Source organism: Halichoeres trimaculatus, unplaced genomic scaffold, assembly GCF_033239565.1.
Source record: "Halichoeres trimaculatus isolate MK-OKI-2021-1 unplaced genomic scaffold, fHalTri1.1 fHalTri1_scaffold_14, whole genome shotgun sequence".
Taxonomy (NCBI): Eukaryota; Metazoa; Chordata; class Actinopteri; order Labriformes; family Labridae; genus Halichoeres; species Halichoeres trimaculatus.
In genome coordinates, this window is record NW_027437192.1 from 3676424 (window position 1) to 3699475 (window position 23052).

Genomic DNA, 23052 nt, shown 5'->3' on the forward strand with positions numbered 1-23052 from the left:
CTGTTTTTCTAGCTGTTAATCATGTTGATATACTACAGAGGCAACTAAGGGATGAGATAAACCAAGCTAACTGGTGCAAGGCCAGATGTTTCTCCACAAGGTGAGGAGAAGGAGGTGAGGACGACGTGCTAGTTCTCAGGTGTGAGCTAAGAGTTGACGACATGGACCTGTCCTTCCATCCATCGTTATTGGGAACGTAAGATCTATCTCCAATAAGATGGACGAGCTAGCTGTGCTAACCCAGCAACAGAGGGAATACCAGAATGCAGAGTAGCATCATGCTATTCACAGACATGGCTAACAGAGCTAACATCAGACACCAACGCCACATTGGAAGAGCCTCACCTGCTGTGAGCAGACAGGATCCAGGAGACAGAGACTGAACAGACTGCTGAAGAAGCTCAGTCCTGGACCCTGTGGAGGTGGAGACTGGCTGAACTGGAGGATGAAGGACAAGCGGTCATCATCTATTTTCTTGTGGAACTATTTGCACAATCTATACACTTTCTAACTTTGTTTTTCTTAAATGCTGCTGTCACTCCTGAATTTCCCCTCGGGGATAAATGAAGTATTTTCTATCTTTCTATCTTTCTAAAGACTCAATAACACAGTCCCTCCTCTTTTCGGTATGCGGTCAGCTGTTTAGAACCTACTTCCGGACTGTAGGGGGCAGCATACAGTTTGCAGGACCGCCTTCAGAAGAAGAGGAAGCTGACGGTGAGTTCTGTTTTGTTTCCGGGTCTCCTCCTGCCGAGCACAGCTAGCATCATGAGCTACCACCGTACAGGAGCAGATAAATAGAAATATTCCTCATTTAAGTCCCGGATGTGGGTTAAATGTCCGGGTTTCAGGATCATAAAGATTTCTTCTGACAGTGGCTGCTCGCTGCGGCTCACAGAGAGCTGACAGGACAAACAACAACAACAACAACATCTGGATACGGAGAGGAGCTCCAGGGACAGTCAGAAAAACCTTCCTGGGTGTGATGTTAACATCTAAACTGAAGCTTTAAAGATCAGGTTGGTTTTTATTTCCCTACTGGAGACGGGTTGATGTTTCAGGGAGCCGTTAGCTAACGGTTAGCCACAGCTAGCTCCTGCTAACGGAATCACTGACCTCACTGGGCTCAACGGCTAACTGCTGTGTGGTTATCATCCGATGTTTTCACATATTAAGAGTTAAAGCCTGGAAGTGACTTGTTTTTCGTTGCAAAATGTTAAGTTTAGTTTCTTGAAATTAATATTTAGCTCCATATTCCGCTCCCCTGTTTCCGGGTTAAATAGTTAGAATAATAATTAGCATATAACAGCCAAGGTTTACACTGCAATAATCTGAAATCTTATCAAGTGTTTTTGTTTTATTTTCAAAAGAAACTGTCTTTTTATACTCAATATGAGCCACATTCACCTGACTAGTCCCGAATAATGTCTCATTTCAAGTTGTTCAAATAAAACACTGAGGTCTGAATCGCTTGTAACATGTAAAAATAAATCTGCGAATAGAACATGAGAAAAAGTTACTTGTATAAAGACATAATTATAGTTTGAAAAAAGTTTTCTAGCATATTTTTCTTGTTTCATTGGCAGGTTTTTTTTTTACTAGATACAAGCAGGGATGCACTTATCACAATTTTCTTGCCAATCACCAACTTTTAAAAAAAGCCTGACCTGCCGATACCAATTTGGGCGGATACCCATTTTTATTTTTTATAACTGACAGCATATACCTTCAATGTTCCAATCTCATTGTATTGAAAATTATAGAACAATACATGTGAAACAATAAATTCTTTATGTTTTAACTTAAACCAATAAAGTGTCCTGAGTTTTAGGTATTAGAGGAAAAAGCAACAATGTCTGGCTGTCAGACCTTCCCGGAGGTATAAATGATCAGTTTCAGATGTAAGGATGGGACAATCACTGATCCCTGATCAATGATCACCAGTCCCCAAAAATTAAGAAATTCGACATCAATTGATCAGTGCAAGCAATTCAGACCTCATTTTTGTCTGTAAATAACTTGAAACCAGAATTTTTTCTGGACTGCTCAGTTGAATGTGGCTCATATCAAGTGTAATAAGACCATTTTTCCTTCATATGAGACAAAAACACTTGTAAAATTTCGTTTGTTTTTTTGTTTTTGTTTTTTCTTGCAGTGTACAAATAGTTCTGACATTCCTGAGTAAACATGCATTAAAAAATTTAAATCTATTCAAGTGTACCTTATTTTTGGTTAAAATTGTCTAATTGGACTCAGTATGAGCCACATTCATCTGGCAAATCCAGGAAAAAGTCCAATCTAAAGATATTAAAAGGCAAAAAAGTTCCTGAAATCTGCCAATGGGGTTAGAAAAATGTGTTTGTTACATTTCTTGAAATAAGAATAATTTTCTGAATACAAGAAACTTGACAAGTACTCTTTTCTACCCTGTTGCGGATATTTTTTACCCCCCAGGCACATTTTCTGTCTTTTAATATTTTTAGATAAAACTTTTAACTGGATTTTTAAGGAAATTTGGTTCATACTGAAGTAAGAGCAAACACTTGTTTATATTTCAGTTTTTACCACTTGTAACTGTCTTAGAGACAAGTCAGCATTGTTGTATGTGAGTTTATAAATGTGTTATTTTACACTGGTTCATAGTAAACAAAGGTTATTCAGAACATTGAAATGTAATAGATAAATAATAGTTTAAACATTTTAAGAGTGTGCTGCCATAAAACGTTATTATTGAAGACAATGTAAGGTCATCTAAGGTCAAAGGTTATGTTGTGTTACCCAAACAGTCTGAAAAGTAGCAGAAATAATACATGCTCAAAGGGAATAACAGGAACTAAAGGGAAAAAGAGTTTGGCACAATTAAGGAAACAATATTTATCTTTTTTAAACTTTGTTTCACAGCAACAAAGAAAGGCAAACGTGACTGATACGATTCAAACATAGTTTTTGTGTGTTCTTTTATATCCTAGAGTTTCCTGAAGACGTCCAGCGGTTGTCAGAGATGAAAGAAGAGCCTCTCGAGCTGCAGGAGTGGAGCTCCAGTCTGGCCCACGACGACACGAAACCCATCAAAGAGGAACCAGACGAGCCGTGGAGCAGTCAGGAGGGAGAGCAGCTTCAAGGACAGGAGGAGGATGATACTGACGAGCTCCCTTTCACTTCTGTCACTGTGAAGAGTGAAGATGAGGAAGAGGAAGCTCAGCCCTCACAGCTTCATACGGCAGAAACTGACTGTGGAGGACTAGAACCAGACAGGAACTCAGATCCAGAGACTGGTGACAAAGGTGGAGACTCCTCTGAAGCTGAGACTGATGACAGTGAGGACTGGAAGAAGACGGCCAAACATCACTCGGGGTTAAGCGTTGAGGGTAAACTGCACAGCTGCTCTGAATGCAGCAAGACGTTTACTAAAAGAAGGGATCTGACCAAACACCTGAGAACTCACGAACAAAACAAACCCTACAGCTGCTCCAAGTGTGTCAAAAAATTCCAATGTAAAGCAGGTTTGGAAAATCACCTGAGAATCCACACAGGAGAAAGACCCTTCAGTTGTTCTGAGTGTGGGAGAAAATTTTCCCAGGGAGGTAATCTGACCCGGCACATGGCCATTCACACCGAAGAGAAACCCTTCAGCTGCCCTTGGTGTGCCAAAGGCTTTAAATATAAAGACAGTATGACAAGGCACACTCGAATTCACACAGGAGAGAGACCCTTCAGCTGCTCTGAGTGTGGGAAAAGCTTCAGACAAAAAAGCACGCTGACTGAACACATGGTGGTTCATTTGAGAGAAAAACCATTCAGCTGCTCTGAGTGTGGGAAAAGTTTTGCCCAGCAAACTCAGCTCACCAGGCATGCTGTCATTCACAGTGGAGAAAAACCATTCGGCTGCACTGTGTGTGGAATGAGATTTTACTACATACGATATTTGACCAGACACATGGCAGTTCATACAAAAGAGAAACTCTACAGCTGCTCCAAATGTGGGGAAAGATTCAAAGAAAAGACTCAGTTGACGGCTCATCTTGCATATAACCGAGGAGAGAAACTCCTCAAGTGTAAAGACTGTAACAAAGGATTCACTCGACGGGCTCGGTTGGAGAGACACAAGTGTGCAGGCAGGCAGGGAGCAGAGTGTCATGAAAACCAAACAGAGGCAGAAACAGCAGCTGATGGGGAGGGCTGTGGGGGATCAGACCAGGCTAGGGTCTCGGATTCAGAGATACAAGAGATTGAAGTAAAAATTGAAGACTCTTCAGAACCTGAGACCAAAGACAGTGATGACTGGAAAATGGATCCAGATTCAGGGTTAATCTGTGGGAAAGATATCCAAGATAAAAATTCAGAGATCGGTAAGAACTCACGTAACTGCTTTATGTGGAGAATTGACTCAGAAGAGAAACCCTTCAGCTGCTCTGAGTGCGGCAAAAGATTTTCCCACCCCGGTCAGCTAACTACTCATACCTTAATCCATACAGGAGAGAAACCCTTCAGCTGCTCTGTGTGTGGTAAAAAGTTTCTCTATAGAAGGAATCTGACCCGACATAAGAGAGTTCATAATGGAAAGAAACCTTACAACTGCTCCAAAGTGAAAAGAGATCAGAAGAAAAAGTCCTCTTAGCTTTTGCAATGAAACATGTCCACCATCATGGCAGGCTCCCGGAGATCTTGGTCTGGATCTTTCTGCTGAGGAACAAAATGTGACTTGAATGATGTCCTTAAGTCATAAACAGAACTGTAACTAATCACTGCGCTACAGTTTTATATTCTACTTCCTGTTACATCGTCTGTATTGTATCAGTGCTTTCTTACCTTTATGTGCCTGTTAAAATTTGTGAGTATTTCATCCTGTCCAATAAATGTTTGTATGAAAATGTAGAAAATACTGAATGAACCAGTGTTTGAAAGTTTTCTGCTCCTGTATCGCTGATTTTAAAGTTAATATTTCACAACATCAACTTATGCTTAAAATTATGAAACCACTTCTATATTTAGTGGGAATAAAACAAACCAAGTTTATTGACAATCTGTCTCCTGAGCTGGTGAGTTTGATGTGATGAGACTCAATAAAATGATTGTGAACAAAACTAACGTCTGATGTTGGACATGGCCTCGTTGATTGATTAAACAGGAACACAAAATAATCTAAAGTCTAGTCTCAAAAATGGAAGTCCAGCTCCTGGAAAAATTGATTGAAGTTGATGCTGGATCTTTGTAGGTTTCAAACTTTTTTATTTTCATTTCAAACACATTCAAGAACACACTGAGATTAAAAAAAACTTCTCCAGGGCCATGATGCTAGACCAAGAGAGAGAAACACAGTTAAATGTGATGTAAATAAATTAAGGAAATTCAAAGGAAAAATAGGCTAACACTGGCTGAAACACAACATTGAGTTAAACAAGAATAACATGTTTTCAGGGTCAGGGGAGTCCGGGGGCTCAGGTTGGGTGGGATCGGACTTGATCTTTTCGAATTCTAAAGGGGATTGAATTGAAGCCGGGAAAATCGGTATTTGGGACATTTTCTGTCTGATTCAAGGGCCATACTTCAAATGTAACAGGATGATCAGATGAGAACATGGTATGCTCGTTTTTACACCCAGATCTGCGCCAATTCCCACGCAAGATTGATAAATGAGGGCCAATGTGAAGATGCTAGAGGAAAAATCCAACAATTTTAGTCACTTCGCATAACAGGTGAGTCTCATTTATGACACCCGGGCCCTGTTCTATGAAGCAGGATTACTGCCTAGCGAGGTAGCTTTGAGGATAGGTTCCGGATTCCCTGTTCTATGACATGGGCGGCGAGGCGAGTCTCCATGGCAACATACGCTGAACGGCTAACCTGCTCCAGGGAAGGTTAGGTTCCAGATTGAACTCACGGACTATAAAAACCCCGCCCACTGACCAATGAGCCCTCATGAAAAAATGGCTTGTCCGTTCTTAGAGGATCCTGTGGACATCGGAGCCCGACCCACTCTCTTTTTCTGATGACCACCTTTATGAAAGTTACCGGTTACCGGTATTAAAATTGTGACAGGAATTCATGTAGGGCTCGTGTGGGCTACATATCACACAAAAAATGTGAACACGATAGGAATGAACAAATGAATAAATTCATCTAAGAAATAAATTAGGTATGTTGCATGTTACAGTAAAAGTGCATGTTGAACAGTGCTATTTCAGGATGGTAATGGCACAAAATATTTTTTTTGCACTACACCACTACACTTACGCATTTAGACTGTCAGCAATTTTCTGCCAGCACTCCTTCCGTGCTTTAGCAGCGGTGACGGTGTTGCTTTTAACGTTATTTACATGTTTCAGCTCGTCATACTTCCTCATGATCACCTCCTGCTCCTCCTGTGTGAAGTATGCGGTCCTTCTCTCTGCGGCCTGCTCTGACGCTCCAGACTGCTCCATGATCCCGATTGGTCAGATGCAGCGGGCTCCGCCTTATATGCGTGCACGCGCTCATTACCTAGCTGGATCCACTTATGAGGTTGATAACCAGCGTCGTCAAACCGTGTGGCGTGTGGCTACTGCGCTCAGTTCAGGGAGGTAGCTCCAAGGCTCCAAGGCTATCTCGCTAGGCTGAACTTGCTTCGTAGAACAGAGCCCTGGACTTGTTACCAATAACATACAAAGAATAACGGAGTAGGAGCAACAAAACGATTTGAACAGCTGCATAAACAGAATTTTATTTAGCCTGAGACAACGCTCTGAAATCAGCGATTCTATGAAGACTTGTTTTCTCACACTTTGAAAGCTACATACTACAACATTAAGGCTGATGATTGGAGGTAGTTATAACAGGCTCTTGTAGAGTTTGTAACAACGTTTTCTCCGGTGTCTGTCTCAGTTTTCCTTCAGTCTGGCTCTGAAGCCAGACCTACAACCTCTCCCCACGCTGTAAATGCCAGGTCAATCTTTTGCTTCAAACACTGCAGCTGTCCGGTTTCTCCCCTCTGTGGAACGCCATGTGAAGCGTCAGGCCAGACTCTTTGTTGAACTGTACGCTGCACACTGAGCAGTTGAACGGTTTCTCCGCCTTGTGAAGTAACACGTGTCTGGTCAGATGCCATTTTCGGCTGAATGTTTTACTGCATACAGAGCAGCTGAAGGGTTTCTCTCCTCTGTAAAGCAGCATGTGTCTCGTCAGACTGCTTTTCCGGTTGAATCTTTTCCCGCACTCGGAGCAACAGAAGGGTTTCTCTCCCGTGTGAACCATCATGTGTACGCTCAGGCTCTGCTTTTGTTTGAATGTTTTACCACATTCGGAGCAGCTGTGTGACATCTCCTCAGTGAGTGGATTTTCTTCAGAGTTAATGTCTGACTCAATCACGTCCTTTATCTCTTGCTCTGAACATCCAGGATCTGAGTTCATATGTGGTTCTGGTCCTTCACAGTCCTCTTCCTCATCTTCACTCTTCACAGGGACAGGATCGTTTGTGTCAGTTTGATCAATCCAGACTTCCTCCTGTTCCTCTTTGATAATTTGTGACTCTTGGTCCTCCTGCTCCCGGACTATCATGTGCTGGCTGAGACTGTCACTCTCTGTAAGTTGTTTCCCCACCTGACTACCTGTGTGAATCTTTAGAGAATGATTGTTGGGAAAAGTTTCATCAGAATGAGAGTAAAGAACTTGTTTTTTGTCTGAGTCAAAAGTTGTTGCACTCTGAGGGACACCCTCGTGCCTCAGAGAGTTCAAACATGACTGATAGTTTCCAGTCTCCCTCCAATCATCCTCACTGTCTTCAGTTTCAGATCCAGAGGACTCTTCAAGCTTGACCTCAATCTCTGCCTGGGAATAAATCTCTGGCTCCAAGTTTCTGAAAGTTTCTGCTCCTTCATCAGGTCTTTTCTCCTCTGCTTCATTCTGACGAAGCTCTGCCGCCTGACCCCCAACACACTTGACTATTTTCAGCTGTGAACGCCATTGGGCTCTTTTCTCGCCGGGGATGAAGCTGTAGGGTTTCTCACCTTTATGGAACGTCATGTGAAGCATCAGACCAGACTCTGAGTTAAATCTCAAACTACACTCTGAGCAGCTGAACGGTTTCTCTGCTCCGTGAACTAACATGTGTCTGTTCAGATGCCATTTTCGATTAAATCTCCTGCAGCAAACAGGGCAGCTGAAAGGTTTCTCTCCACTGTGCACTAACATGTGTCTGGCCAGACTTCCTTTCCGGTTAAAACTTCTATGGCACTCATAACAGCTGAAGGGTTTCTCCCCCGTGTGAGATCTTTTGTGTAACGCCAGGGAAACTTTTGTTGAAAGTCCCTTACCACAATCGGTGCAAGTGTAAGGTTTCTCTCCAGTGTGAGTTTGCATGTGTGCAATCAGGTGTCCTTGATATTTATACCTGTGACCACACTCAGAGCAGCTGAAGGGTTTCCCTCCTGTGTGAATTATCATGTGTGTTTCAAGTTGTGCATTTTGCTCAAACTCTTTTCCGCACACAGAGCACCCGAAGGGTTTCTCTGCTGTGGGGATTCTCTTGTTTGTGCCTGGGCCAGTTAACTTTCTCTTTGCTACTGAGTCTGAACTGGATTTAGGTTCTCTGGTCTCTTGCAAACCATCTTTATAATTAGACTCCTCAATCTGAACTTCACTCATGGGATCCAAGGTCTTGTCTGCTCCTGGTCCCCCACAGTCCTCTCCATCAGCTCCTGTTTCCATCCGTTCAGTTTTTCTCTGATGAAGCTGGGAGGACTGAGCCTCCTCTTCCTCATCTTTACTCTTTACAGGGACAGCAGTGGATGGTAACTTGTTGGTATCCTCCTCCTCCAGTCCTTGAAGCTGCTCTCCCTCCTGACTGCTCCACAGTTCCTCCTCTTCCTCTTTAATGTGGGGGGGCTCAGAGTCCTCCTGCTGCAGACTGGAGCTCCACTCCTGCTGCTCTCCCTTCATCGCTGACAGCTGATGGGCGTCTGCAGAAACAACTGAAATACAGGCAGACACATCAATGGGAGCTGTGAGATAACCTTCTTAACTGTCAGCTAATGCTAAAACTCTGACAGTCAAACCTTTAAGATAAACTGCGCATTAAAGTGATACTCTGGGATGGAACAAGTTGGGTCCTGTCACAAGGTTTACGGCAGAAATTACCCCTACAGCAGTGTTTTTGTGCAGCAGAAGCCCAGAGTGGTCGCACCAAACACCCCCTCCCTGCTCCTCTGCCGGTTTCCTCTGCACTCAGACGGGGCCATATTTTACTTGACCAAAAACACAAATAAACGGACTCCCACCGAAAAAATCTGATATCAGTCTGCATTCACGCTTTATTTAGAGAATTTTCAGCGCGTTACTTTCACACAAAAACACCGCTAAATAAGGCTCTAGTTCTCATCGTGTCGTAAAACAGCGCTACCTCTGCTGCAGAGCCACAGCTGGCTACGAGGCGCTCGCCGCTTAGTGTATCAGTCCACGAGCGCGGCGTGCCAGATATAAACAAACGCAGGTAGTCTGCCAGGACGAAGAGACATGATGAGAACTAGAGCCTTATTTAGCGGTGTTTTTGTGTGACAGTAACGCACTGAAAATTCTCTAAATAAAGCGTGAATGCAGACCAATATCAGATTTTTTCAGTGGGAGTCCGTTTATTTGTGTTTTTAGTCAAGTAAAATTGGCCCCGTCTGAGTGCAGAGGAAACCGGCAGAGGAGCAGGGAGGGGGTGTTTGGTGCGTGCGCCCTGGGCTTCTGCTGCACAAAAACACTGCTGTAGGGGTAATTTCTGCCCTAAACCTTGTGATAGGACCCAACTTGTTCCATCCCGGAGTATCACTTTAAACACAGACATGACTCTGTAGTGGAAATCACTGCATGGGTCCAGGAGCACTTCCACAAATCATTATCTTGGAGCACAGCTCACAGAGGTGAAATGGAAAAGCTGTCCTGTGATGTGATGTGATGAATCAAAATCTGACCCTTTTTTTTGGAAATCATGGATGCAACATCTTCAGGTGAAGACCTGACATACTCCAGAGATCCAGTGACAAACCACATCCAGTTCAGGTTACAACTGCCTACGGTCCTGACTTATCCTCAAATGAAAAACAAATGAGACCCTGAAGTGTTGAGCAGCAGAAACCCACCATCAGGTTAACTAAAGCACATTTTTCAGCTTCAACGTTTGATTTGTGTCTTTTTACTACTTCAAATTAAATAAAGACTTGAAGTGATTCAGAAACTGTTATAATCTGTATATTTGCAGTAGTTTTAATTTCGTTGCACTTGTTGCAATGATAACTAAGTCCTATTCTATTCTAGTTTTGTTCGCAGGAGCTAGCTGCGGCTAAGTGTTAGCTAACGGCTCCCTGAAACTTAAACTCGTCTCCGGCAGTGAAATAAAAACCAACCTGCTCTGTGCAGCTTTATCTCAGGTGTTAATTTTCGCATCCAGCAGATTTCTTTGTCTCTGAAGCTCCTCTTCGTATCCAGATGTGGTTCTTTGTCCTGTCAGCTCTCTGTGAGCCGCAGCGAGCAGCCTTGGACTGGAGAAACCTTTAAGATCCTGAAATCCGGACATCTGACACATCCGGGACTCAAGGGAGGACCACAGACACCAACAGGACCGGTTTTAATACCATTTTAATCAGGTTAGCCCATCTAACGGACACAGCTTCTCACAACCGGAAACAAAACCGCTACAACAGATGCGCTTCTTCTTCTTGTTCTTCTCCCATGTGCGCAATCCAACACCACAGGATACCGCCACCTACTGCACCGGAGAGCGCAACATCACGGTTTGTTTCCATCAGGTTACATTCAACCTAAAGACACCAGAAAAAAATAAAAAATTATAAAAAAAATAAAATTAACAAATAAATTGTAAAAATTAGGAATAAATAAAAAATTATGGATAAATAAAATGGCATGAAAATAAATTATATAAAAAAATGGTGAACAAATGAAGAAATAACTAATTTTGTGATCCAAAACTGTTGCATGCCTTTGCTAATTGACCTTGTGATCCTGAAACAGCTTGTCAGAGACCAGCTGCCCACCAGGCCAATCCAAAAACAGATTAAACAAACAAAACAAGGCCCGAGATAATTAAATTAGAAAATTGGATGTGCACATTTAGACTCCTTTTATTGTCATTGCAAATATTACATAGCAGTGCATTTGGAACAAAATTTTGTCGCATGGCTTCCTGAGTATTGTCAAACAATGTTTACAAAAAAGACAGTATAAATTACATAAATATATGGTATATGAAATGAATACAAATATTATAGACATAAATACAATTTACATAAATATTTACATAGGATATTCCACAAAAATGGCAGCAGTTGACCAAAATAGTAGCAGTGGGTTAAGTCAAAATTGAAGTTAAATACATACTATAATATTAAATACAAATAAAATCCTACATTTGCACGTTACTTTGTTTCGTTAATAAACCTGTCTCCACTGGTACCATCGTTATCCTGGTTCAGTCCCCTCGGTGGTCTTCAATAAGGGAATGCAGAAAGCAGATCAAACATTTTCTGTTAGCATAGTTTTATGTCAGACTTAAGCAGCAAGTATGTGGTGTAAATATAAATAAATATGTAAGAGTAGTCACATAATACTTTACTGAAACGTTTTGTTACTACGGCACACATTTGTTATCATTATTTGTTGATAGTGATGTAGAAATGTATCTCACAGACCATTATCTTTACAAACACAATGAAGTTTCTGTAATAAGAGTCAAATTCTATATAATAATAAACACATGTTTACATTTTATTTGTAGATTAGCAAGTGCAGCATAAATGTAAAGAAGTTTGAGGATGTAATTCACACAAAGAGCACTTTAAAGCTGTATTTTGCTTTGACAACCTACAGTAATGCAGTCGGTAAATGATGCACACTGCCCCAAAAAGAGCAGAGAAGAAGACGATGAACCGGAAGTGTTGTATATCCAGCTGTTGTGGATAAGATGGTGTCCGGTATTTGATGATTGTAATAAAAATGATCAATTTGAGCCACTGTATGTCTTAATTAAACTCCGAATGGACTTACTCACCTGTTTCCCACCTGCGGGGGACTACAGGGCAGCTCCGGTTAGCTTAGCATGCTAGCTGCGGAGAGACCGAGGGGGCGGAACTTAGCATAGAGCTAACTGAGTTTCTGACGGAGTTTCTCCAACTGTTTGAAAATGTCTAAAACCCAAATCCTGAGAGGTTTCATCAACCAGAGACTGAGTGCAGCTGCTGAAGAGATCTTTGAGCTGTTTGAAAGAACGATAGCAGAGTACGAGGAGCAGCTTTGTCGAGCTAAAGAGGAGAACCAGAGACAACAGAAACTTCTGGACGCTGTTTATAACCCTGAAGTCCGCTTACACAGAGCAGGTTTGTTTACTGTTTGCACACTGTTATCCTGGTAAGCCTTATTATAGAGTACGGTGAAGAAAGACAATGATTATAACACGGGGACTTAGTCAAATGTTGCTCAGAGGATCTGAAACTAAGATAACAAAAACAAACAACATGAGACTGTCTGTTTAAAAACGTATTCTGCTTTCCCATATTTGAATCCTTAATATTAAGTACCAATGCTAGATGTTCAGACAAAACTTGTGCAGATTTTTAAACCTCGACTTATTCAAAAGTTGTAGAAATCCCCTTATAGTATGTCTGCAAACTGGTCAAAACACTCAGTTATAGCACAAGATCCTCACACGACTTGCTGAAATTATGATTTCATGAAATAAGGATCTTCTAACTGGCGCATGTCACATCAGAGATGCAGGCCAAAGGAAACGGTCACTCCGGCCACCTGTGCTGTGCTTGAGCACGATTCACGTCTCTGCTTTGGCACGCTTCAGAGAGGTGGGCTTCGACACGGGTTAGGGCCCTGTCACCCACACCCATGACACCACCCAGGCCTCCAAGAGGGCTGGCCAATCAGAGGGAAGGGGGTTTGTGGAGTAGGGAGTCTTTAAGAGACAGCAGTACAAATTAACTGTTTCAGGCAGAGGCTGAAATAAGGGTTTGCTAACAAAAAAAAAAAAAAAAAAAAACAGCAGGTTTTTTAGGGCTCCGGGTGAACAGAATAAAGAATAAAAAAGTACAATACCCCTTCTCTCATTTAAGTTCCCACAAGCTAGTTCAAGTGGTTAAATTTTAATTTAGTTGGCCAACATCCACTTCTGTTTATTGGATCAACATAATGATAAAACAGGCCATGCTACCAGATGACCTGTGCTTGTTTACATCCAGGTTGTAGAGCATTGTAGCATTATGGTAGGAGATATTGGCTAGAACATCCTCTTTTTGTCACGCAGTTAGTAAAGTCTTAATCATATTTGTTTCTGGGTACCACAGAGCTTCCTGAGCCACAAGGAGGGAGCCAAGGTCTGGTGCAGGAGGACTCTAAACCCCCCCACATCAAAGAGGAACAGGAAGAACTCTGGAGCAGTCACGAGGGAGAGCAGCTTCAAGGACTGGAGGAGGAAAAACCTCAGTCTTCACAGCTTCACCAGAAGCGAAATGAGGAAGACAGTGTCTCAGTGGAAGGACCAGGACCAGTCAGGAACCCAGATCCAGAAACTGAGGATAACATTGGAGACTCTATTGAACCTGAGACTCATGTTGTTAACACTCATCAACAGTCGGAGAAAGAACATTCAGTTTTAAACTTCTTGAAAAATGACGGAAATGATTTTAGTGTGAAACTGTTTCGCTGCTCTCAATGTGGAAAACAATTCAACCAAAACTCAAATCTTAAGACTCACATGAGAATCCACACAGGAGAGAAACCCTTCGGCTGCTCTTTTTGTGGTAAAAGATTTGCTCAGAAGGCTCATCTACAGAGTCATGTGAAATGTCACACTGGAGAAAAACCCTACAGTTGTTCACGTTGTAAAAAGAGCTTCTCACGTTTTGAGCATTTGCAGCTTCACATGCGAACACACACGGGAGAAAAACCTTTCACCTGCAACTCCTGTAACAAAAGATTCACCTGGCTTTACCAGTTCAAAAACCATAAGTGTGGGGGTGGATCGTCACAGACTCACGAGCTGTGGAGCATTCAGGAGGAGGGGCAGCTTCATGGACCGAAGGAGGCTGATAACAACAGGTTCTCATTCACTCCTGTCAATTTGAAAAGTGAAGATGTTGAGGAGGAGAAACTGCAGTCCTCACAGCTTCATCAGAGACAAACTGATCAGATGGAAACAGGAGAGGACTGTGGAGGACCAGGACCAGACACAAAGTTACACCTGGCGTATAACTCATTCTATGGGCATATGTGGTGACGACTGGGAACTTTGAACTCGAGTGACCTCAACACATGAAAGAAACTGTTCCAGAAACCCTGGGATAGATTTTTTGATAAAAGAATGAATAAAACAAACAGGACTTTCAAATTAGAAACAGATTGCTTTTTTTAAATACTCAGTCCTGTCCATAGACTGCAAAAAAAATGGACGTCATTTTGCTCGGCTCGAAGTGAGGTCGCCCCAAAAACTGCTCCCCCTGGTGGCTGGCTGCAGTATAGGTCAAAAAATCTGGCTCTCCAGTCATTCCAAGTGAGCTGTGGTCAAACTTTAAAAAATTAATACACCTCGTAGAAATGTTTCTTACGTCCGATTGTTGTGGTGATTTGAAGATATCATTTGACTGCCTTGTATTCAGGTCCTCTTTTTTTCTGAAAAGTTTTGTTTCTGTTAGTTATAAGAGGTTAAAAACATGGTTTTATGCCAAGTTTTACAATGATTGACAGCTGCCGTTCTCGTGTATTTTTGGGAGAGATTGTAAAATATGTCAGGAGGTAGAGTTAAGAAGTGATTGGACTCTAAAAAGAGAAAAAAATGATTATTATTATGTCACCTCCACTCAGATTCTCCCAGAGTTCCTCACAGTCGCTACTGCGCAGACTCTGGCTGCACCTATGACGGGGGTATTTTGGCTTCAAAACCATACAAGTGACATAAGTGGAGACTTTGCTGAACTTGAGGCTGTTGTCATTAATGCTCATCAACAGACAGAGGAGGCAGAAGAGGTGCATCAAGTTGTAATGATGTTACTTTCTAAGTGGAGGGGGCTATGAGGTGTGTTTAAGCATATTTTGATTAAAAGTGTCCATGAGAGTTTATCGGTTTTCTATGTCATGGTAATTTTTCCACAAACACCTAAGTTTGACATCAAGACACATTTTTCAGCTTTTTATAAAAGACACATCCTCAAAGAAGAATTTCATCAAAGAAATAAAAGGGGCTTTACTTTGAAAAACAACCTCAAGAACCTCTCCACGTATGTTGTGCTCAAGTCCAACACAGATTTTTCATTTAGGGTAATGTCAGGGCAACATAGAAGAAGAATCACTGGGATACACCTCTAAATTAGCCGTCATAAAGCTTTGGATTAAGGATAATTTACATATCAGTGACTTCTAACTTTGCAGTCTATGAACAAAATGTTGCTGGACACCTGGGAACTAAAGTCTTTGAAATATTCTACTTGAAATAGCTGCAGCACATTAAAGTCATCTAGTAATGAAGCTGAGACATTAAGTGTGTTTACAGCATTTAAAAGCCTCTGAATATAGATTTCCTTGAAAGGAGAGAGATAAATAAAGAGTAAGATGATGGAGAGAATTCCAGCAGGGTCTTTACACAGTTCCTGTGGTGAGGCTTTCCTAAATTAAACTAATACCAGAATCCATCAGGTGTCACCTGAGCGCTAACTGTTTAATTGATAAAGAAATAACAAAGAAAAGATGTTAAAAAATTTATAATTCGAAACTCTACTAATATAAAATTTGGATTCAATTCTGTATTGAAGAAAAAACATCCACACCAATTTGGTGAGACATTTAGTAAAACTACCAGCTTTTATTTTGAAGGTCTCGAGCAGCAGCATAACGGAAGTGCTTCTTAAAAACAACCCTGACCCTGTTATTACCCCAACAGGCGGCTGTCTGGATCGTCTTTGTGAGCTGAATCCTGTAATTGTGTTCTTAGAGACACAACCGAGACTTCTTTTGTCTGAATTAATTCAGATTTATTTACTCACCGGAGGAGGACTATACGGCAGCTCCAGTTAGCTTAGCATGCTAGGTGCGGAACATACAGAGCTAACGGACGTGGTTTCTTCAACTGTTTGAAAATGTCTAAAACCCAAATCCTGAGAGGTTTCATCAACCAGAGACTGAGTGCAGCTGCTGAAGAGATCTTTGAGCTGTTTGAAAGAACGATAGCAGAGTACGAGGAGCAGCTTTGTCGAGCTAAAGAGGAGAACCAGAGACAAAGGAAACTTCTGGATGCCGCTTACAATCCACAGCTTCGATTACACAGAGCAGGTTTGTTTACTGTTTACCCACAGTTAATAACTTGTGACTTAGAGATAATGTATTATAATAATAATACAGCTGCAAAACGTGCAGTAATGTAGTAACTTTGTAGCAGCAACAGTTCTTCATGTTCAGACTAACTTCTCTCTTACTAACTAGCTTGTTCAGTTATCAGAACAACTTAGACAAGAGGCAAAAATTTACTCAATTTTACAAGAAAACAGAGTTTGTAGGTAAATAATGACAAATTTGACGACAGCGTAGGGCTAACGCTATCAGAGCTAGCTCCACCTGCATGTTAATGTCCACAGCTCTGTGCTGGTTCCCAGTGGATCTGGTGAAGTGGTTTTTTTCGCAGTTTAACCAGTCGGCAAACAACTTTATCTGAATTAACCAGTTCAACTGTGCTTGTTTACATCCAGGTAGTAGAGCATTATGCACTGTGAGAGAAGAAATTAATCAGAGAATTAGGGATGGGTACCTTTCAGCTTGAAACGATACGGTACCGATTCCCGGTACCTGGCAATCAGTACTGGTACTCAACAGTACCAATTTTTGGTACATTTGTGTGTTTATGTGGTGAAATATATCAATTTGTTAAATAATAAGATGTCAACTCTTTTAATTTAACATATTTTTTCTTCAGTATGTAACCTTGTAATGCTGTGTTCATGTCAAGCATGGAAAATTACCCTTTCTTCCACTCTCTCACAGTCACAAGGATGCATTTTGGTACCTACAAATGGTACCTTATGATTTTATGCGAATCGGTGCCCGGTACTTTTGAAAGAATTCGGTCGGTACCTATAAAAGTACCTAATTCGGTACCCATTCCTACAGAGAATGCATTTCTTGTCACTCGGTTACTAAAGTCTGAATAACATTTGTGTCTGTGTCCCACAGACGTCCAGCAGCTGGTGGTGAGTGAAGAGCTTCTTCCAAAGCAGCAGGAACATGGCTCAGGTCCACAGCAGCAGGACTCCGAGCTCCCACACATCAAAGAGGAACAGGAAGAACTCTGGATCAGTCAGGACAGACAGCAGCTTCAAGGACTGGAGGAGGAAAAACCTCAGTCCTCACTGCTTCACCAGAATCAAAATGTGGAGCACAGAGGCTCAGTGGAAGGACCGAGACCAGTCAGACATTCAGACCCAGAGACTGGAGACAAAAGTGGAGACTCTGCTGAACCTGAGACTGAGGTGATAAATGCTCATCAACAAACAGAGGAAGAACATTCAGATTTAATCTGGTCTAAAAAAGGCAAAAAGAAGAGGAAGAAAAGTGTGAAAATGTACCAATGCTTTCAGTGTGGGAAGCTTTTCAACCAAAATGGCAATCTGAGGACACACATTAGAATCCACACAGGAGAGAAACCCTTCAGCTGTCAGTTCTGTGGTAAAGGATTTGCTCAGAAGATTAATTTGCAGAACCATGTGAAAAGTCACACAGGAGAAAAGCCGTTCTCCTGCAGTACCTGCAACAGAAGATTCACCAGGTCTTATCAGCTCAAAAACCACAAGTGTGGAGGTGGATCGTCACAGTTTCATGAGCTGTGGAGCATTCAGGAGGGAGAGCTGCTCCATGAACCAGAGGAAGCTTATGTGAAAGGGTTCTTCTTCAATCCTGTCAGTTTGAAAAGTTAAGATAATGAAGAGACACTGCAGCCCTCACAGCTTCATCAGAGACAGACTGATCAGATGGAAACAGGAGCTGAGGAAGAGGGCTGTGGAGACCAGGACCAGACAGGAAGTTACACAGCCTGACTTAAACTCATTCTTTGAATACAACAATGAAACTGTCCAAAAGATCCTGGAATGGATTTTTAGATAAAAGAATGACAGCAAATGACTTCAAAATTATAAAAACGTTCTTTTGTATTTTCTTAGTCCTGCACCTTTCCTTTAGACGGTGCTGTGACTTCAGGTGAAGATTGGTTGAGGTGGTCTAATTAAGAGACGATGGAGCATAATCACTGTTCAACAGAGCAGAAGAGGTTCATCAAATTGTAATGATGTTACTTTCTAAGTGGAGGGGGCTATGAGGTGTGTTTAAGCATATTTTGATTAAAAAGTGTTCATAAGAGTTTATCAGTTTTCTGTGTCGTGATGAATTGTCCACAAACACCTAAGTTTGACATCAAGACACATTTTTTCAGTTCTTCATAACTTAAGAGCTTTAGGAGTACAGCCTGTGTCAGCAAAACTCAAGGAGGATCAGGAACATCCTCAAAGAGGAGTTTCATCAAAGAAATAAAAGGGGCTTTACTTCGAAAAACAACCTCAAACAGCTGAGTTCCTGTTCAGGTTTTGAGTTCATCATTTCCTCCACATCTGATATGAAAAAGATGGCAGATTTGGTTGTTTTAACATCTTCAAATTATTAGTCAGAGTGCAGAAATGGTCAGAAAAAGGGGTTTAGAATAACGGCCAGTGTTTCAAAAGGATCATCTCCACATATGTTGTGCTCCAGTCAAACACAGATCACTGGTGGTTCCAAATCCACTTGTGGGATCAATTTCCTGAAGATCACAACTTGTCACATTTCTTTGTTTTTCAATGTGTTCATGTCCAGTACTCTGTCTCACCTGTTGTTTTTTTTAATCAGGGTAATATCAGAGCAACATAGAAGAAGAAGCACCAGGATAAACCCCTGATTAAGCTGTCATAAAGCTTTGGATGTAGGATCATGATAGCTGATAGCTGAAGTCCATCAGGTGTAATATGAGTGATAAACTGTTGTATTGTTAATCAAAAAAAAAAAAAAACTTGGAAAGATGTTCAAGAATTCAAGTTTAAAACCTCAAGACCCAGATTGAAAAAAAGCCAAACCAACTTCATCAGACATTCAGTGAAATCATCAACTTTTATTTTGAAGGTCTCGAGCAGCCGTAAAACGGAAGTGACAATTTAAACAACTTCCTGACCCTCATGTAACCGAAAAGGCGGCAGTCTGGATCTACATTGTGATCTGAATCCTGTGATTGTTGTAGAAGAGACACAACCGAGACTTCTTTTGTCTGATTTAACCTTCACGTGGACTAACCGTCTTTCGCCTAAGAAGTATACGGCAAAGCAAGTTAGCTTAGCATACTAGCTGCGGACCGAGCGAGGCGCCAAACGTAGCATAGACAGAGCTAACGGACGTGGTTTCTTCAACTGTTTGAAAATGTCTAAAACTCAAATCCTGAGAGGTTTCATCAACCAGAGACTGAGTGCAGCTGCTGAAGAGATCTTTGAGCTGTTTGAAAGAACGATAGCAGAGTATGAGGAGCAGCTCTGTCGAGCTAAAGAGGATAATCAGAGACAAAAGAAGCTTCTAGATGCTGTTTGCAACCCTCAACTTCGCATACACAGAACAGGTTTGTTTACTGTCTGCTTATGTTTTCTCATCGTTCATAATCCGTGATTTATAGATTATGCACAGCTACAGAACATGTAGTAATGTAGTAACTGTGTAGCAGTTAGAGTTCTTGACGTTCAGACTTCACGTGTACAGATTTATTCAGCCTCACTGTAGAAGAAATCCCTGAAGCTGTAAGATAAAAAAAAAAAACAGTAGTTCAGATTATATCACGGGCCTTTTCTTTTACTTCGTCTTTCATTCAATGCTTGTGCATACCGCCTACTGTACAATAGTTTGGAACGTTACATCAATAGCGCCAGATTTGCACGAGGCTTGCTAAAATGATGACGTCACCAGATAAGACTCCATAACTGGTAGTGCGTTCCATTTGTAGGGAGGGGGGATTTCTGTGAATCTTAAAGTGACAGTAGTTCAAACTAAGTGTTTCCGACAGATGCTGAAAGAAGGATTACCTAAAACACTAGGAGGAGTAAATGAGGGATTTTTTTTGCCTTGAATAATGAAAAGATATCACAGGGGCACCAGCTGGACAGAATAAAGAGGAAACAGATCACAACCTCCTTTTGAAATTTAAATTCCCACAAACCAGCTTGTTTGGAAGACAGAAGATCTCAGAAAAGAGTCAAAAATTTTCCTCAACTTAACAAGATAACTGAGATTGTAGGAAGACATTGATATAATTGACATCAGCGTGGGGCTAACACTCTCAGAGCAAGCTCCACTGGCTGGTTAACTTCCACATCCCTGTGCTGGTTCCCAATGGCTCTAGTCAAGTGTTTTTTTTTGCGGTTTAATCCATACTGTGGACAGTATGGCCCCAGCATTTATCATTGTACATTTTTGGAGCCAAAAATCCCTGTCACTTGTGCATTGTAGCAGTCGTGCAGCCATAGTCTGCGCAGTAGAGATGATGAGGGATTCTGGGAGACTCTTAGTGAAGCCGGGTGACAGAATTTTTTTTTTCTTTTTCTTTTGAGAGTCTAATGACTTCTTGACTTTACCTCCCGACATATTTTACAATCCCCGAAAAAATACACAAGAATGGCAGCTGTCAATCATCATGAAATGTTACGTAAAACTTCGTTTTTAACCTCGTATAAGTTATGAAAATGAAACTTGCCAGAAAAAAGAGGACTTGAATACAAGACAGCCAAATGATATCTTCAAATCACAACAACAATCAGACGTGAGAAACATTTCTCCGAGGTGTATTAATTTTTTAAAGTTTGACCACAGCTCATCTGGAATGGCTGGAAAGACAGATTTTTTAACCTAAACTGCAGCCAGCCACCAGGGGGAACAGTTTTTTGTGGAGACCTCACTTCGAGCCAAGCAAGCACACGTCCATTTTTTTTTTTACAGTCTATGGTTTAGCCAGCCTGCATACAACTTGATCTCAATTTACCAGATCAACTAAGTGGCAAATAACACCATGCTACCAGAAGACTGATCTGTGCTTGTTTACATCTAGGTAGTAGTGCATTATGCACTGTGGAAGAAGAAATTAATCAGAGATTGCTCTTCTTGACACACAGTTACTTAAGACTGAATTACATTTGTTTCTGTGTCTCACAGACGTCCAGCAGCTGGTGGTGGGTGAAGAGCTTCTTCCAAAGCAGAAGGAATGTGGCACAGGTCCACAGCAGCAGGACTCTGAGCTCCCAGTCTTCAAAGAAGAACAGGAAGAACTCTGGATCAGTCAGGAGGGAGAGCAGCTTCAAGGACTGGAGGAGGAAAAACCTCAGTCCTCACTGCTTCACCAGAATCAAAATGTGGAAGGACCAGTGAAAGGACCAGGGCCGGTCAGAAATTCAGACCCAGAGGCTGGAGACAAGAGTGGAGACTCTGCTGAACCTGAGACTGAGGTGATAAATGCTCATCAACAGACAGAGGAAGGACGTCCAGATGTTATCTTGTCAAAAAAGAGCAAAACGAAGAAAAAGAAAAGAGTGAAAATGTTGGAATGCCCTGAGTGTTGGGAAAAATTCAAACAAAAGTGCAATCTGAAGACACACATGAGACTCCACACAGGAGAGAAACCCTTCAGCTGCCAGTTCTGTGGTGAAGACTTTGCTAAGAAGATTCATATGCAGAACCATGTGAAAAGTCACATGGGAGTACAACCTTTCACCTGCTTTGAGCTTCAAGACATCCAAGAGGAACAGGAATTCTGGAGTAGCCAGGAGGGAGAGCAGCTTCAAGGACTGGAGGGGGAACATCCTCAGTCCTCACAGCTTCACCAGAAGCAAAATGTGGAGCAGAGCGGCTCAGTGGATGGACCAGGACCAGTCAGAAATTCAGACCCAGTGACTAAGTTCAGCAATCAAGACCCTGCTGAACCTGAGACTGAGGTGATGAATGCTCATCAACAGTCGGCAGCAAAACGTTCAGATTTAATCTTGTCAGAAAAGAGTAAGAAAAGTGTGAAAATGTATGAATGCTTCCAGTGTGGGAGACTATTCAACCAAAATAGCAACCTGAAGAAACACATGAGAATTCACACAGGAGAGAAACCCTTCATCTGCCAGTTCTGTGGTAAAGGATTTGCCCAGAAAAGTTCATTGCAGAGCCATGTGAGATGTCACACAGGAGAAAAACCTTACCCCTGCAGTGTCTGCAACAAAAGATTCAGGATGTCTAGTCATCTTAAACGCCACAAGTGTGGTGGTGTATCATCATAGTTTCATGAGCTGTGGAGCATTCAGGAGGGAAAGCTGCTCCATGAACCAGAGGAAGCTTATGTTAACAGGTTCTTCTGATACCAAATGACTTCAGAAGATGGTGCTTTGACCTCAGGTTCAGATTGGTTGAGGTGGTCCAATTTAGAGACGATGGAACATAAGCACTGTTTAAGAGAGCAGAAGAGGTTCATCATATTGTAATGATGTTACTTTTTAGGTGAAGGGGGTTATGAGGTGTGTTCAAGTATATTTTGATTAAAAGTGTTCATGACAGTTTATCGGTTTTCTGTTTCGTCTCTTTTTTGTCTCTTCGTCTCTGTTTTGTCTCTTCGTCCTGGCAGACTACCTGCGTTTGTTTATATCTGGCACGCTGCGCGTGGACTGATACACTAAGCGGCGAGCGTCTTGTAGCCAGCTGTGGCTCTGCAACGGAGGTAGCGCCGTTTTATGACATGATGAGAACTAGAGCCTTATTTAGCGGTGTTTTTGTGTGAAAGTAACGCGCTGAAAATTCTCTAAATAAAGCGTGAATGCAGACCGATATCAGATTTTTTCGGTGGGAGTCCGTTTATTTGTGTTTTTGGTCAAGTAAAATATGGCCCCGTCTGAGTGCAGAGGAAACAGGCAGAGGAGCAGGGAGGGGGTGTTTAGTGCGAGCGCTCTGGGCTTCTGCTGCACAAAAACACTGCTGTCGGGGTAATTTCTGCCTAAACCTTGT

The 23052-nt window shown here is 41.9% G+C and overlaps 3 protein-coding genes across 3 annotated transcripts; 2 read left to right on the forward strand and 1 right to left on the reverse strand.

Moving 5' to 3' along the window:
- The first annotated feature begins 743 nt into the window (after nucleotides 1-743).
- LOC141803282 (uncharacterized) lies at nucleotides 744-18386 on the forward strand. The gene is made up of 6 exons (XM_074687244.1): nucleotides 744-1019; nucleotides 2970-4608; nucleotides 12133-12347; nucleotides 13323-14250; nucleotides 16052-16299; nucleotides 17194-18386. Exons 2-6 carry the CDS (start codon nucleotides 3002-3004, stop codon nucleotides 17931-17933), a joined length of 3738 nt encoding a protein of 1245 aa, XP_074543345.1. The 5' UTR covers nucleotides 744-1019; nucleotides 2970-3001; the 3' UTR covers nucleotides 17934-18386.
- LOC141802827 (uncharacterized) lies at nucleotides 4717-10643 on the reverse strand. The gene is made up of 2 exons (XM_074686593.1): nucleotides 10362-10643; nucleotides 4717-8945 (listed from the first exon to the last, which is right to left on the reverse strand). Exons 1-2 carry the CDS (start codon nucleotides 10399-10401, stop codon nucleotides 6937-6939), a joined length of 2049 nt encoding a protein of 682 aa, XP_074542694.1. The 5' UTR covers nucleotides 10402-10643; the 3' UTR covers nucleotides 4717-6936.
- Nucleotides 18387-19174: 788 nt separating the features above from the next.
- On the forward strand, nucleotides 19175-22609 carry LOC141802836 (uncharacterized). Its single transcript, XM_074686606.1, has 2 exons — nucleotides 19175-19648; nucleotides 21229-22609. Exons 1-2 carry the CDS (start codon nucleotides 19456-19458, stop codon nucleotides 22332-22334), a joined length of 1299 nt encoding a protein of 432 aa, XP_074542707.1. The 5' UTR covers nucleotides 19175-19455; the 3' UTR covers nucleotides 22335-22609.
- Nucleotides 22610-23052: the final 443 nt, after the last annotated feature.